Source organism: Lithobates pipiens, unplaced genomic scaffold, assembly GCF_037356315.1.
Source record: "Lithobates pipiens isolate NorthernLeopardFrog02 unplaced genomic scaffold, aLitPip1_a1.2 Scaffold_27, whole genome shotgun sequence".
NCBI lineage: Eukaryota > Metazoa > Chordata > Amphibia > Anura > Ranidae > Lithobates > Lithobates pipiens.
Window position 1 is genome coordinate 120,917,283 of NW_027507788.1, and position 15,384 is coordinate 120,932,666.

General features: G+C 40.4%; 1 protein-coding gene across 1 annotated transcript in view; it reads right to left on the minus strand.

Annotated features, from left to right (window-relative positions):
- The window catches only part of LOC143934101 (cytoplasmic phosphatidylinositol transfer protein 1-like), a 223,820-nt gene that overhangs the window by 119,690 nt on the left and 88,746 nt on the right, over nucleotides 1-15,384 (minus strand). The window contains exons 2-3 of the mRNA XM_077457416.1: nucleotides 10,599-10,747; nucleotides 2,234-2,322 (exon numbers count right to left, since the gene is read on the minus strand). Coding sequence (XP_077313542.1) covers nucleotides 2,234-2,322; nucleotides 10,599-10,747 — 238 coding nt within the window. The remainder of the gene's footprint in view (nucleotides 1-2,233; nucleotides 2,323-10,598; nucleotides 10,748-15,384) is intronic.

A 15,384-nucleotide genomic window follows, 5' to 3' on the forward strand; every position in this document is an offset into this window, starting at 1 on the left:
CTTCTATACCAATATAAGAGGGCGTGGAACATAGTCTCTGCAAAACTGCGCCTGCCACCCTTGCATGAATTTACACCCATATGGAGTAATGGGCTTGTCCCAGAGTTTAGACGGATCATGGGTAGTGGATTGTGGTGTGAACGGGGCATTTTTTACTTATCCCACCTAACCTCTGGTGGCAAACTGAAATCCTTTCCCGCATCACTTCTACTATAGGCACTTACAGCTTCGCCATGCGTACCATGCCCAATTTCCCCTGGATGATTTATCCCTAGCCCAAGGCAGCGATTAAAAACCCAGATCCCAAAAAACTCATCTCAGTTTTATGCGATGTTATCACTTCCCTCCATGACCGTGGCTGCTTACACACTAAAAAATAGATGGGAGAGGGAGCTGGGGCCTATTACAGATGACGAATGGAGTGATGCATTGGACATCTGTAAACTAGTATCGCCAAAACTTTCTGACCGACTGACCCAGGTTTTTATAACACAGAGCATACCTCACACCGCTTACAATTTCAAAATACAAACACACCTATTCTAGTACTTGCCGCATGTGTACACAAGTACCCGGTACTTTTTTTCCCCATCTCTAATGGGAATGCCCTAAAATTCAAACGTATTGGTCACAGGTGGTGAAGTTTTTACACGATACGATGGGCACCCCCATCACACTTCAGCCGAAGCCGTTTCTCCTGGGCGTTTTCCCAGACCCCGACTCAAATAAATACATATCAAATATATAGATAAAAATACATATCAAATATATATTATATATATACATATATACACACACACATTCATATATATACACATTCATATACATACATACATACATACATACATACATACATACATACATACATACATACATACATACATACATACATACATACATATATATATATATATATATATATATATATACACACACACACACACACACACACACACACACACTGTATTAAACCAATATCCTCGAACTCCAATTGGTGAGGGGGCTGGGCTTTACACCTCAAACAATCAATACACAAAAAAGTGACCACCACAATAGACTCCAACATATTGGCTGCCAGAGACGACACTACTCTTTATACATTCACAAAATAGGGTAAAGCTCCTCTTTATGCTTGACAATCATGGCACCAATGGAAAGCCATACAACCACTTCATTAAATGCCACTGCAGCAGCAATGCATGACTAAAGGGATGTATATCTAGGTTACCTTATTTGTAAATCTGTGGTAAATGAAGGGCCAGGATGCAGACTCCAATAGCACTGATCATGTCTATTTCAGAGGATTGTGGCTTTAAGCGAACCACAGGAAAAATTTATAATACAAAACTTTGTGCTGGAATGCACACAGAGTTCGATATGCAACGTGCAGCTCCGCTATGCGCTCAGCAAAGAGGGGCCGAGTCAATCAACAAAAGCACAGTGAGCAAAATAACATTAATATGCTTGTCTATTCAGACTGCAGCTCTGCAGTTTTGTTTCTCTGCCTATGTGGAAGGGGGGGGGGGCTCTCACAGTGAATGCCCAGACTCCACGCTAAAAGAGGAAGAAAGATCTGTAACACGATGTGCACTTTCTAAGCAACGTAGAAAGCTACATTCAGCAAAAACAATAACCTAATAAGTGTTCTCATCTCTCTACAAGCTACCCAAAACTAGGGAAAAAATAAATAAATAAAAAACACCCACAGCTTAACCGCTTGCCGACCAGCCTCCGTCACAAATGTGGCAACATGGATTGGCTACGCTAATCCCCGTCATGTTACGTTGCTTCCTGATTTGGCCACTAGGGGTGCACGCGTGTGCCCCCTGCTCACCCGTGGAGCCAATGCGAGTGCACGACGATCACTAGAACTGGAAATCTTGCGTTTTCTTCAAAATCGTTGCTCTTGTTTATAGCGCAAAAAATAAAAACCACAGAAGTGATCAAATACCACCAAAAGAGAGCTCTATTTATGGGGGGGGGGGGGAAAGGACATCAAATTTGTTCAGGTGCAACGTCGCACTACCGCACAACTGTCAGTTAGACACTGTGCCAAATAAAAAAAAAGGGCTCTGGTCAGGAAGGGGGTAAAATCTTCTGGGGCTGAAGCGGTTAAAGTATAGCTTAAAGAAAACCAACTGACTATTCCAAACCAATGTTCTGTTTTTTGAGCAATCTAAAATTGAACTATATCAACTTAAACTAGATTTAGTTATATAATAATTTTACATACCAGTGACTGTAAAAGGATAATAGTTCCAGGCCTTTTCAGTGATGTAGAAAATCTTTGGCACAAATCCTCGTACCCAGGTTGGCAGTTTGCTGGAGAGAAAAAAAAAAATTTAGTTTTTTTTAATTAAACCCAGTATTTCCCAAAAACGTTCTTTTGAAATGACATAAGGAAAGACACCTAATGTCTTTGCATTTCTGTAAAGCCAAATTGAAGGAAAAAACAAAACCCAAAACCATGTCCCCAGTAGAATCTCTGCCCCTCCTCACCTATTCACAAAAAGCCTTGTACTTTTTTTCTCAGAATGTAAAACCTTTGTGAATGTAATATATATATATATATATATATATATATATATATATATATATATATATATATATATATATATATATATATATATATATATATATATATATATATATATATATATTACATTACACAAGGCTTTTTGTGAATGAAGAGGGAGAGGGTGGGGATGAAACTGTCTTTCTGGAAATCCATGCCATGTTTCGGAGCAGGCTTGCAGCAAGGTATGATTTTTATACTATGCTACAGCCATCCACACGGTATGCATAAGGTATTAGGACTCTTACTTTGCCATTAAAGTATCCCTTTTCCGGAATTCAGATTTATCCATTTATGTATTCTTAGAATAAATGTAATTTGTAAGTAAAACACCATTTAAATAAATCCACAGCGGTTACAATTTAGTGTACATAAGCATTTCATTTCTCTTTCACAGTTGGCTTAATCCATCTTTCTAAACATGGTAAATTGCAAACTTTTGAAGCACAAAATTGTTGTTATGCAGTCACATGTACGGGGCAATAAAAGTCTATAAAATGTCTGCTTGTCTGCATTATTAGGAATATTTTTACATAACACATGCTGCTTGAGTGTCTCACTGCTGTCACATCCAATCTGTTTCAGAAACCTGCTGATTGTTTTCATATAGCCGGGAACAGCTGCATACTGTTCTTCTGACGCTGTGGCTTCCTCTGTCCTAATACTTTGCTAATGTAAGGGATCTGATGCAGAGCTTTATTCAGACTCTTATCACCAAGATTTATCAAAGAAGTATTAAGAGTCTGCAGAGAGATCTCAGCCATCAAAACTTATTACGGTGGCAAGACAGGCTAGGCTAAATATTGCCCAGTTCTGCCCCAATGGCAAACAAGCAAAGGGTCTCCTTTAGGGCTTTCTGGCCATAACACTAGTCATGGTCACACAGATTATCCAACTAGAAAGAAAGTCCCCGTGTGATGGAGGCGTGGAGCTCAAACTTCCTGCTGGGTGATCACCTGTCAAGTTGCAAAGTGCATTGTGGTTGGTCCCAGCAGTATAGGCATGTGAAGGTCGCAGAACTGTAAATCCTGGCTAACCACATTCAAATCCGAGTCTACAGCTAATTTTATATCAGAATTGATCACCCTACATGTGTTATTTTAAAAGAAAAACATTTTACCTTAATGCATTCCCTGAGTTAAGGGAAAAAAAAAAAAAAAGTTTTAAAGCTTTGTGTCTTAAAGGAGAAAAGAGATCCAGTGTGGTGTTCAGCCGCATCTCTTCTCCCCTGTTCCTCTTCCCATAGGGAAGACACACAAAATATGAGAGGGAGCCAAGACCAACGACAGGAGATCCCAGAAGTGGAGGTTCCGGCGTGACGTGTTCTATAGTCTAGTTAGGAGAAAATGTCAGAGCTGGCAACAACGGCAACACTGTCAGCTCACTACAGGAGGTTGTTAATAGACTAGATTTTCGGCAGGATCAACAGGCATTTCTCTGTACTCGTGTTTTTAAAGAGACAAAAACATTGGGCAAAATAAAAAACCTATTATTTAGTACGTATACATTTCCCAAAGACGAAGTTACTAAAGCGTCAACATACCACATGCAAAATCAGTTTGTATGCACCCCATCTAAGCTTTCCTCACAACAGCCACAGGACATTGTAAACTATTGGAAGGAACGGTAACAAACCATAGCCAAGAATTCGGGGCATTGCTGGTCATGTTTGCTCAGTGTTGGGCTTTAAACATTTGCTCTTCAAAGATGATTACAAATGATGACTCAAGTGAACATAGGGCCCATTCATGCAAATATCCAGGCAAATTCAAATGGTTCACAAACTTGTTTTGGCCAACTGAAGCTATATTAGGACACCTGTCCACAACTATAAATCTAAATCCTTCACGTTTCCTAAGAAATCTTTGCGTCTAGGGATGTATGCCCATTACATAATGTAAAATCACATAATTGAAATGCTCATGTACCAGTTGCAGCCATACCTACTGTTGATGTCATGCTTTCTGTATGCGGTTTGTTAAATACAAAAACTTGCTGGGCACTACCACACAAATCAGCACAGCGCTTTGAAAGTACTCACACACCCCTTGAGATTTTCTAGATTTTGTCATGTCCCAACTAAAAAATGTAAATGTATTTTATTAGGATTTTATGTGATAGACCAACACAAAGTGGCACATCATTGTGAATTTTGAAAAGCATTTACCATTTTCCTTCTACTTCACAAATATCTGAAAGTGTGCATTTGTATTCAGCCCCCTTTACTCTGATACTCCTAACCAAAATCTTATGGAACCGAATGCCTTCAGAAGTCATCTAATTAGTAAATAGAGTCTACCTGTGTGTAATTTAATCTCAGTATAAACACAGCTTTTCTGTGAAGCCCCCAGAGGTTTGTTAGAGAACTTTAGTGAACCAACAGCATCATGAAGGCCAAGGAACACACCAGACAGGTCAGGGATAAAGTTGAAGTTTAAAGTGTTAGTTCACCTTTAAAAGCAAAAACTTTATGTTCCAGTTGAGGCCTATATTAACAAAAAGCACTGCAGATGGAAAAAAAAAAAAAAAAAAAACAAACCCAAACACAACTCCTTTCATTACCTTTAGTCCCTGTAAAGCTGATCCTTCCGGTTGTAGGCATTTCAAAAGCCACATTTAGATTACGGTACCTTTAAAATGTACCTCCTCACACTGTATGGATAAGATTGTTTTGTGTGACTGCCTGGGTCCCATGATGCCTTTCTGCTCTCCTCTCTCCCTGCACACTCTGCACTTGTCCTACACATCAGAACTAGCAGAGCTCCTGCACAAACAGCATGGCAAGGACCCTTGTATGTTTAACAACTTTCTTATCTACAAAGCAATTACAAAGTCAGTTTACAGTGTGAATGAGTAGAGAGGAGAGGGGGTGAGAAAGGAAAGGGGGAAGGGAGAAGAAAGGAGAGAGAGATTCACATTGGTGCGCTGTGGGAAGCCTTGCCAATCCACTGCGTGTTCCTGCATCGCACCCGACTCGCAGGCAGTTCACACTGCCCTATGCTGAATTCGGAAAGGGAAAAAAAAAAAAAAAAAAAAAAGGTCCAGCGTGATTTTGGTCCGAATGCGATCACAGTACGATCGAATACAATCTGTATAGCTGAGTTTACACTAGGGCTGAAACAACTAAATGTTTAATCGACAACCAATAGATTATGAAATTAATCGATTACTATTTTCATAATCGACCAGTAACATAATGGGGTTAAAAAAAATTCAAATGAGCCCTTTATAGTACAAAGAGCAAATAATCTCTACTGTAAATATCACTTTCACAGTTCTACAGTAAAAAAAAAATTAACCTGCTTTTTTAATCTTTTTTTAAATCTGTTTTTTTTTGTACTATAAAAAGTGCCAATTTTTTTTTTTTTTGTTTTTAACCCCTTTATGTTACTAAAGACCTGGTTCACATCTGTGTGTTTTGCAGAAACGCACTACAGTTCATTTACATGATTTCCTATGGGACACGTTCACGTAAAACAGTGCTTTTTTGGTTCAATATACTTCAATAGAGAAGCATGTAATGTATTTTTGCAGCAATCTGTATTTTATTCTGCCCAACAACAAATTAGCCAAAAAAACAAAACAAAAAATGCAAAAATCGCAGCAAAATCACGTGTGCAAAAATCAAAAACGCACAGCAAAAAGCACTGCAGAAAAAGATCAAATGCAAATTGCATTGGTGTGTACCGAGCCTTATGCTGGCCACACGGATACATTTTCAGACGAGAATATTCAGCAGAAAAATAATTGTACAGTCGCTGAATGAAAGAATGTTTGAAATTCTCATTTTTTTTTTAACTTGTGGTTTTCATTCAGAAATTACATTCATTTTAAAAACAAACTGCCTGAAAATTTCTTTGACCAAGCAGTTTTCTATTTCCAAACTTTCCCGTCACTGTGGTTGAAAATGAACTTCAATTTGACCCCCACTAATGATTAGAAAATAGAACAAACGTTCTTCAAATGAATTTTTATTTATTTATTTTTTTTAATAAGGATTTTTTTTTTTTTTTTTTATTTACCAGATTCACCCTCTAATAGTATATACAGTATACCTCTTCTGTCTGTTATTCTCAGAGTGGATTAGATATTTTGCTCCCTAACTATTTAGTTGGTTATTGCAAATGGTAAATATAACCATTGCATAGAGATATTCAAGAATAAAATTGCCTTTTTTTAAAACTTGAGACTAGAAATTGTGCCCTGGCGCCTGGGTTTTTGTCACTGACAGGTGCCTCTGTTACAGGGCTGGCTGTGGGTTCTTGGGAAAGTGGAGGCTCTCCAGACACAGAGCACCGACTGGTAGTCGGGATGGAGCAGGAAGAGAGCAGCGCCGCAGTGTGTGAAACTGTGTAGGGAGAGGAGCTCTCAAAATTGAGGCTGAATGTCAGTGTGGGCAGGACCCAGCTATCCAACACCATTGGCTGGATAGCTGCTGGGTCCCACCCACCTCTGACATGCTGAATCTCTCTCTCTCTCCCTCTCTCTCTCTCTCTCCGCTGCCACACTGCAGAGAGCATTCAGTTTCAGTGTTACATGATCGGCTGTGAAACCTGCCAATGCCAGTTAGTGCCACCTGCCAGTGCCATCCAGTGCTGCCTATTGGTGCCCATCAGTTCCTACCTCAATGCCGCCCCATCAGTGCCCATTAGTGCAGCCTATCCGAACACATCAGTGGAGGAGAAATATTTTAAATATTGTCCCTTTCTATTGGCATCAGGCATGAGCAATTCTTATTGCCCGATGCCCCGGACATGCAGTTCTGGGAGCTGGGCAGAGGATTTAAATAACTGGCTCCTAACTTTTTCAGCTGGCTCCTAGATTCTAAGCAAATTTGTCAAGCCCTGATACACACACACACACACACACACCCCCCCCATCACCATCTTTATAGCAACATGCGTTATTATAAACATACAAATCCCATGCGTTTAAGGGTACATAGTGAAATATAATCTAAAACATTGTGCAGCGTTATGAGGCTACCCAAAACCATTCCCGTTTCAATTAGTATGTGGGGAGAAAAAAAAAAAAAAAAAAAATCGCACACAATTAAGCTTCCAAAAACGATTTGTGAGAAAAAAAATAAAAAAAAAATATCGGCCTCTCCTCAGATTCTCCCTCCCCCAGTCACAGCAGTGGGGGGGGGGGGGGGGTTGGAGAAAGTTGAGCAGAGTGCTAGTGCATGTGCCAGCCCCTCCTATACAGGCCCAAGAGGCAATGATTTATGGAACTTGTAGTTTCCCATTAGCTCAGTGAACTACAATCCCAGATGGTATTGCCAGTAGGAGGTAGAAGTTGCCAGAAGGATGTAGAAAGCTTTCAGTGCATTTTTTGAAATGACTTACAAAAATGGGATATGCAGAACACAGGGCCGAGTCATTTTTACAAAAAAATAAAATAAATCTGCACATTAAGATAGTCATTAGCATTAGGCATGATTTAAATAGGAATTCGATTTTTAGTGCCGAAGGTGAACTTACACTTTAAAGAAGGGTTAGATTATAAAAAAAATCTCATGCTTTGAACATATCATGGAGCAACATTTAATCCATCGGAAAATGGAAAGAGTATGGCACAACTGCAAACCTACCAAGACTTGGCTGTCCACCTAAACTGATAGGCTGGGCAAGGAGAGCATTGATTTAGAGAAGCAGCCAAGAGGCCCATGGTAACTCTGGAGGAGCTGCAGAGATCCACAGCTCCGGTTGGAGAATCTGTCCACAGGATGACCATTTGTGCACTCCACAAATCTGCCCTTTATGGAAGAGTGGCAAGAAGAAAGCCATTGTTGAAAGAAAGCCATAAAGAAGTCCCATTTGCAATTTGAGAGAAGCCACGTGGGGGATACCGTAAACGTGGAAGGTGCTCTGGTCAGATGAGATCAAAATTGAACTTTGAGGTCTAAATGCAGAACTATGTGTGGTAGAAAACACTGCACACTCTGAACACACCATCCCCACAGTGAAACATGGTGGTGGCAGCATCAGGTTGTGGGGATGCTTTTCTTCAGCAGGGCCAGGGAAGCTGGTCAGTTGATGGGAAGACGGATGAAGCCAAATGCAGGGCAATCTTAGAAAACCTGTTAGAGTCTGCAAGACTTGAGACAGGGGCGAAGGTTCACCTTCAAGCAGGACGACTCTAAACATACAGCCAGAGCTACAATGGAATGGTTTAGATCAAAGCAAAGAAATATTCATGTGTTAGAATGGCCTAGTCAAAGTCCAGACCTAAAGCCAATTGAGAATCTGTGGCAAGACTTGAAAATTGCTGTTCAGATGCCCTCCATGCAATCTGACAGAACTTGAGCCATTTTGCAAAGAATGGGCAAAACTTTCACTCTAGATGTGCAAAGCTGGTAAAGACATACCCCAAAAGACTTGCAGCTGTAATTGCAGGGAAAGGTGGTTCTACAAAATATTGACGGGGGGGGGTGCTGAATACAAATGCACACCACACTTTTTTACATATTAGTAAAAATAGAAAAAATAAAACTATTTAAACCCCTTTATTTTCCTTCACAATTATGTGGCACTTTGTGTTGGTCTACAAATTAAAATCCCAATAAAATTGTTTACCTTTTTGTTAAATGTTACCCTTTATTCACATAAAGAAGCAGTAAAAGTTTGCGGTATGAACAGCTCCAATATGGCATGGCAGATAGGGACATTTGTTTTACAGCAACGTTCCACTAAAACAGACAAGTGGAAGATCCTGTGTACTATAACTTGGCACACGGAGTGTTTACTAGTACTCTTACCAAGGACAGGCTGCACTACTTTCTACAAATAAAATCAGGGGATTCCTTTGTCCTTTGTGTTCTTGTGGAACATTTTTTTTTCTTCATATTTGTGCTGGGCTTTGCGCTCATCCCCAGCTGGTATGACAAATGACATGGAGTGCAGAAAAGCCAACATAAGTAAAAGATTATACTGCTCAAGTTAATACAGTGTTTAAAGAAATCCTTTGCAGGGAAAGAGTTCAGCAAACAGTGCTTAATGCCAGGTGGAACTCCGCCGTACTACACCCCAGGAGGCATCAGGTTGGTTCTCCAAACTGACACGGCTTTGTGATCAAGTGAGCAGTTGTAGCTATAGCGGTTCACCTGATAGTAGTGAGCTGACCCTTCAGTGTCATTTTAGATGATTTTTTTTGAAAAATGACTACCAGTGTTTCATCTTCAGATCTATGACTTTACACGGACAGTCAAGGGGTACTTCTACTGCTAGATTTAGGCAAAGCAATGATCTACCCCATAAACACAAGCCAGGTTATGACCCAGATTGTGCCAAAATGCATATTGAGGATATCTGCAAACCTGAAAATAACGTATTGTATTTTTGGATGAAATTTATATTATATATATATATATATATATATATACACACACACATACACACAAAACTTGCAGACTCAATAAGTAACTCTTATGTTATAATTTTGATACATAGTGCAAAAAATTTTTCCTATATTTTGACCAAGAACTGGATAATTTAAAAACCTTTACCCAGCATTCTACTTTTCTAAAAAGAGAACTGCCAAACGGGGGAGGGGGGGGAGGGGTTTGGGGCATCACGCTCTCCACCTTGTCCAATCAGATTCATTCTCTGAATGGTGCCTATGCTGAGCGGGCAACCTCCTAGGTTTACAATGCATCAGGCCGGCCGCTCAGCAAGGGACCCAGAAGCAAGTGGAGCTCTCAGTCTACTTCAGTGGATTACCAGGGGCATTGGCCAGGTATGGTAAAAGCAGCATTACTTGGTCCAATGTAACTATGTCAAACTACACCATATCTAAAATTGACACGGTAGAGTATATCCCCCCTGACTGAAGCCTGCGTTGTGTGATCAATCTCAACACTGAAAGGGTTGCGCCAAAATTAACCATTTGCCAGAGGAACACCCCATCTGTATAGGATATAGGACTGTGAAAATGGGGCACAACATCCACGTAAAAATGTGAAACGGACATTTAACATACAAAAACAGGCAAATTCATTAGCATTAAATGTTTTATAGCACACCTGTTCAGGTAGACTCTTTTCTCAGTGTACTGCCCTTTGCCATGGATGGGGTCTTCATAAGGCTCATTGATGATCACTTCCACCCCTTCTCCATCCGAACTCTGTTCATGGCTGTGCTTGCTGATCATGTACAGCTGTCCAATCTTGTACTACACAAAAAATAAACATGTGTTAATAAAAGGTTTCCCTGCCACAACTTGGCATACGCCTGCAGTAGGACTTACAACTGCAGGTCTGATTTGACATGCATTATAGTGAAGGCATGTTTTACTTTCCATACTTGAAATAACATTCTAATGCTCCGAGTATGATGCTGGACAACAAGTTAGAACAGGTGGGAATTTGGGTTATGCTAACTTGTTAGACATTGCCTCACTCACAGAAGGGAAGCGTGGGAAGTACTGACACAGATCTCCTGCCTGGACAAGCAGCATGGGTTCACCTTGACTTCAGCAATGCTACACAAGTCATGCCTCACCAAAGAACAGTGCAGTGAGATAGAGAGTTCTAACATGCAATTCAAGTTTTTCATGAAAATGCTGCAATGAGCCTAATCTGTTGAACTGCTTAACACCCCACACAGCTCTCACCCACTGCTGTTCTTTATGGAAACAAATATAGAAGAGGGAAATGTATTTGAAATGGAGCAGAAAGAATCTAGAGCAGCTGTACATTGTAACCCATCAACTTTTTAGCTTTAGCTTATTCAGATAAAGCTCATCTCCAGGTTTTAAAAAGGGCAAGTTCACCTTCAGGAACACACATGTTCCACCCGTTTTTAGAGTGGAACACGCAACAAGTTCCAGCTTCTGCAGTCGCTCGAGGATCCACTGTGTGTGACAGCAGTTTGAGGAGGAGAAGTTCACCATGCCAGCTGTCACTTTTTGAAAAGAGTTTGGCTGTGTGAGGCTCCGCCAACATGGCTGCATCAGTGTTTTGTGAATGAACTATAAGTACCAACATACTCTGTGGCTGTCAGTTTGTAGTTCTCAATGAACAACTAGGACGCCATTGAGCGCAGTAATCGTTCATAGATTTTTATTTTTTTTCTTTCAGTGTGAAACTGCCTGGTTGTACGATGTATGGGAAGACAGCTTACACTGACAGTCTGCAGGAGTCCTGGCATGGTGGCACCCGTCACCACCAGATTGCAATGCTTTTCAGGCTCCAAAAAAGAATAGAGAAAAAAAAAAAAAACACTTTTAAAAAGTGAACTTATCCTTTAACCGCTTGCAGACTGGCCCATGTACATTTACTGCAGCAAGGAGGCCGCTCTGTGCCAGATCACATACCTAGAATGTGATCCGACACTTCCGGGTCTGGGGCTCACGCTGCTGGCGACCCACTTCCGCTGTGATTATACACAGGGAGTACCGCTGACTATGTCTGCTGGCACCCCCCCCCCCCCCCTTGGCAAACAAGATTAAAAAGGGTACTGATCCTGTGTTTCTGCCAAGCAGGAACACTGATCTTTGCCTTCCCATAGGGAAAGCACCTCCCCCAGTTAGTAAGCACAACTTAGGCATACATTTAACCCTTTGAACACCCCTGATAAGCCCTACCCTGTCAGTGTCAGTACAGTGAATGCATTTTATTAGCATTGATCACTGTATTAGTGTCATGGGTCGTCAAAAAATAAAGTAATGTAGGCGTCTGATGTGTCTGCCGCAATATCCTAGTCCTGCTATAAGTCGCTGATCACTGCCATTACCATTAAAAAAATATATACACACACACGTATCAAAGTTTGTAGACCTAACTTTTACGCAAACCAATCAATATATGCTCATTGGGATTTTTTTTGTTACCAAAAATACGTAGAATACATATTGGCTTAAAATTTAAGAAATTAGATTTTTACATTTTTTCTTGGCCATGTTTTATAGCAGAACGTAAAGTTTTTCTAATAATTCAGAAAAGTATAAAGCTTCCTGTGAATAGCTGAGCAGCGCAGGTAGCCACTGCATCGCTGGTGAGGTAAATCTTTGTCTGGACCAGCTTGGCCCAAAACGAAAACTATTCAAATTTCACTAAAACCTGGAGATCAGCTTTAAAATGGATGTAAACCCAATTCATGAAATTTGAGCTGGGCACACATCTGCAGTTTTGTTATCTCTCTTCAAAACACTATGTCCCTTAGCCGTTTCCTGCTCCGTTCTTCCGTTATCAGCCTCATAACTCCTGACAAGTTCTCCGTCACACAGGATAAAAGCAGCCAGAGTTGTGTAAGGGAGAATGCAATAGATCAGCAGAGCCCTGAACTATACAACGGAGCTAAAAGTCTCTACCTATGAGGAGGGGGGGGGGCGCGCCTTTCCGCTAATCAGCTGTCTTGGCTGTATGCCCAGGCTTCACTGCAGTCTTAACCAGGAAGAGAATCTAACATTATGTGCACTTTCTAAAAGATATATAGAGATGAAGACAGCAGATACACATAAAACTTGTGTAGGGAGACTTGTTTAATCCATCATCCGAGGCTGTTCACTTCACTGGGTATATGTGAGGTTTACATCTACTTTATGTTTTGAAACTGAAAGCTAGTTGTCACAGACAGCTGATATGAATACTGGTTGCTCCAGGCTCACATACAGTATACGTGAGACGGGCTTCACTGTTTCACAGTATAAATGAACCCCTTATAGTAGGGATTATCTGTTTTTGTACTGTAAAGATTTGTTTTTTGACCCAATCATGACAGGCAATACAAAAAGCATGCTGCTGCTACTAATGCTGCCCATACAGAAGAACAAAGTGCACTCGTGTGACCCACAGGAGTAGAGCCAAAAGAGCTTAAAGGACATGATCTGTTATGTGTAAGATGCTTCCATTTAGCAGTCACCAATGCACACTAACCAGCACATCAGTTTGGAAGCATTGCTTCCCATGCTTAATAGTTATGCGATTTACTGCCTCTGGGCTATGAAGCTGGCTACATAAAATATTTTGACTGGGTTGTGTGTATGTGCATTCCTGGGGACGGCATGTTATACACTGAACACTGATTTGCAGCAGACTGCTTTCTGTGTAGAGGTCTCATACAGAAGCACAGACACTGTCCTCAATTACCATGATATACAGTAATAGTGTCACATCTTTAAAGTTCACATTCAGGCAGCCTGCCGCTTGTCCAGTAATGAATTGCCAATTATGCTGAATGCTATAATTGTAACAACTGCTACAGGAGGTTTACAACAAAAGGAAGAAAGAATTGGGATTTTATATGAGGCAAGTCACTGAATGCATACCTTAGTCAATTCATTTATACAATTATTAACAAATCACAGAGGGCTTCAATCTGAAATAAAGGACACAGCATTATGCAATACATTTGCATAAATATGTAACAGTTATACAGAGCAAGATAAAACATAATAAGCATTATAGTTACAAAGGGACACTCATCCATTCATAAAAGTTCAACAAACAATTTTTCATGGTGAGCCAAAATTGTCTAAGCATCAGTTCTATGTAACTTGAGGCATGTTTCATGACTCATGCCAATCAGGAGTAAAAATGCTCTGAAATTAAATCAGTGATATCTATAAGTATAGGATATCCTTTAAAACGGAGAACAATCTCTCAAAATAAAGGTGCGTAACTTACAGTACGGCCAAATGGTGACACCCAACCTTAAATCCAAGGGAAGAAGAGGGACAAGGATGATCATCTCCCCCGGGGCTGCTGTGAGGAATCCCATCCAGATCAGAGACAACAGCCAGGTGAAGACCAGAGGACCATGTCACAGCCATGTGAATCTGGTGTATGCTTAATAGTCCACACTGCTCTGCAAGGGTAGGAAAATGAAACCATGTGAAATGAATGTGTTGAAGTAATGAAATGAGCCTATGCCTGTGAATGAGTGAAGTAATGAATAGTAGTGATGTGAAGTGTATAAGCTAAAAAAGCTACAACCAAAAACCATACCCGCTAAAAATAAAACCAAAACCAACAATGGATGGTGGACTGTAATGTGAAAACCTAAAATAAACCTGAGAAAGATGTTGTGATGAACGTGAATCAAACTAAATTACCTTGTGTGTGGGTCTGTGGCTGGAAACATACCTGATGTCCTGCATGTGTGAATGGTTCATGTGAAATGGTCAGCCGGCCAGCCTGAGCAGCCTAAAATCCCCGACAAAGGGCGGGTCCCCACCAGCACCATGAGCCCCAATTGGATGGAAAGAGGGAATCTGCTCAATGCTCAGGCAGGTAAATGCACTGAGCAGAGCATCCAAGATATCCTATACTTCTAGATATCACTGATTTCATTTCAGAGAATTTTTACTCCCGATTGGCATGAGCCATGAAATGTGTGTCGAGTTACATCAAACTGATGCTTAGACAATTTTGTCTCACCATGAAATAGGATTATGTTCATTGAACTTTTATGAATGGATGAGTGTCCTTTTGTAACTATAATGCTTATTCTGTTTTATTTTACTCTGTATAACTGTTAAATATTTATGCAAATGTACACGTATTACAGTATACTGTGTCCTGCATTTCAGATTAAAACCCTCTATAATGTGATTTGTTATTAAAACATTTTATAAATGAATTGAATACGGTATGCATTCAGTGACTTGCCTCAAAGTCCCATTTCTTTCTTCCCTTTGTTGTATACATATCTGGGATGGAGGCTTGTCATTGTTACAATTAGGTTGTGTTAGATCGCATCCACTATATTGCTACAAGATGTTGATACGCTTCTAATCAAATAGAGATCAATACATTTTAGTCCTGATATTGTCTCTAAGGCAAGGATATCCAACTTTGTGCCCCAGGG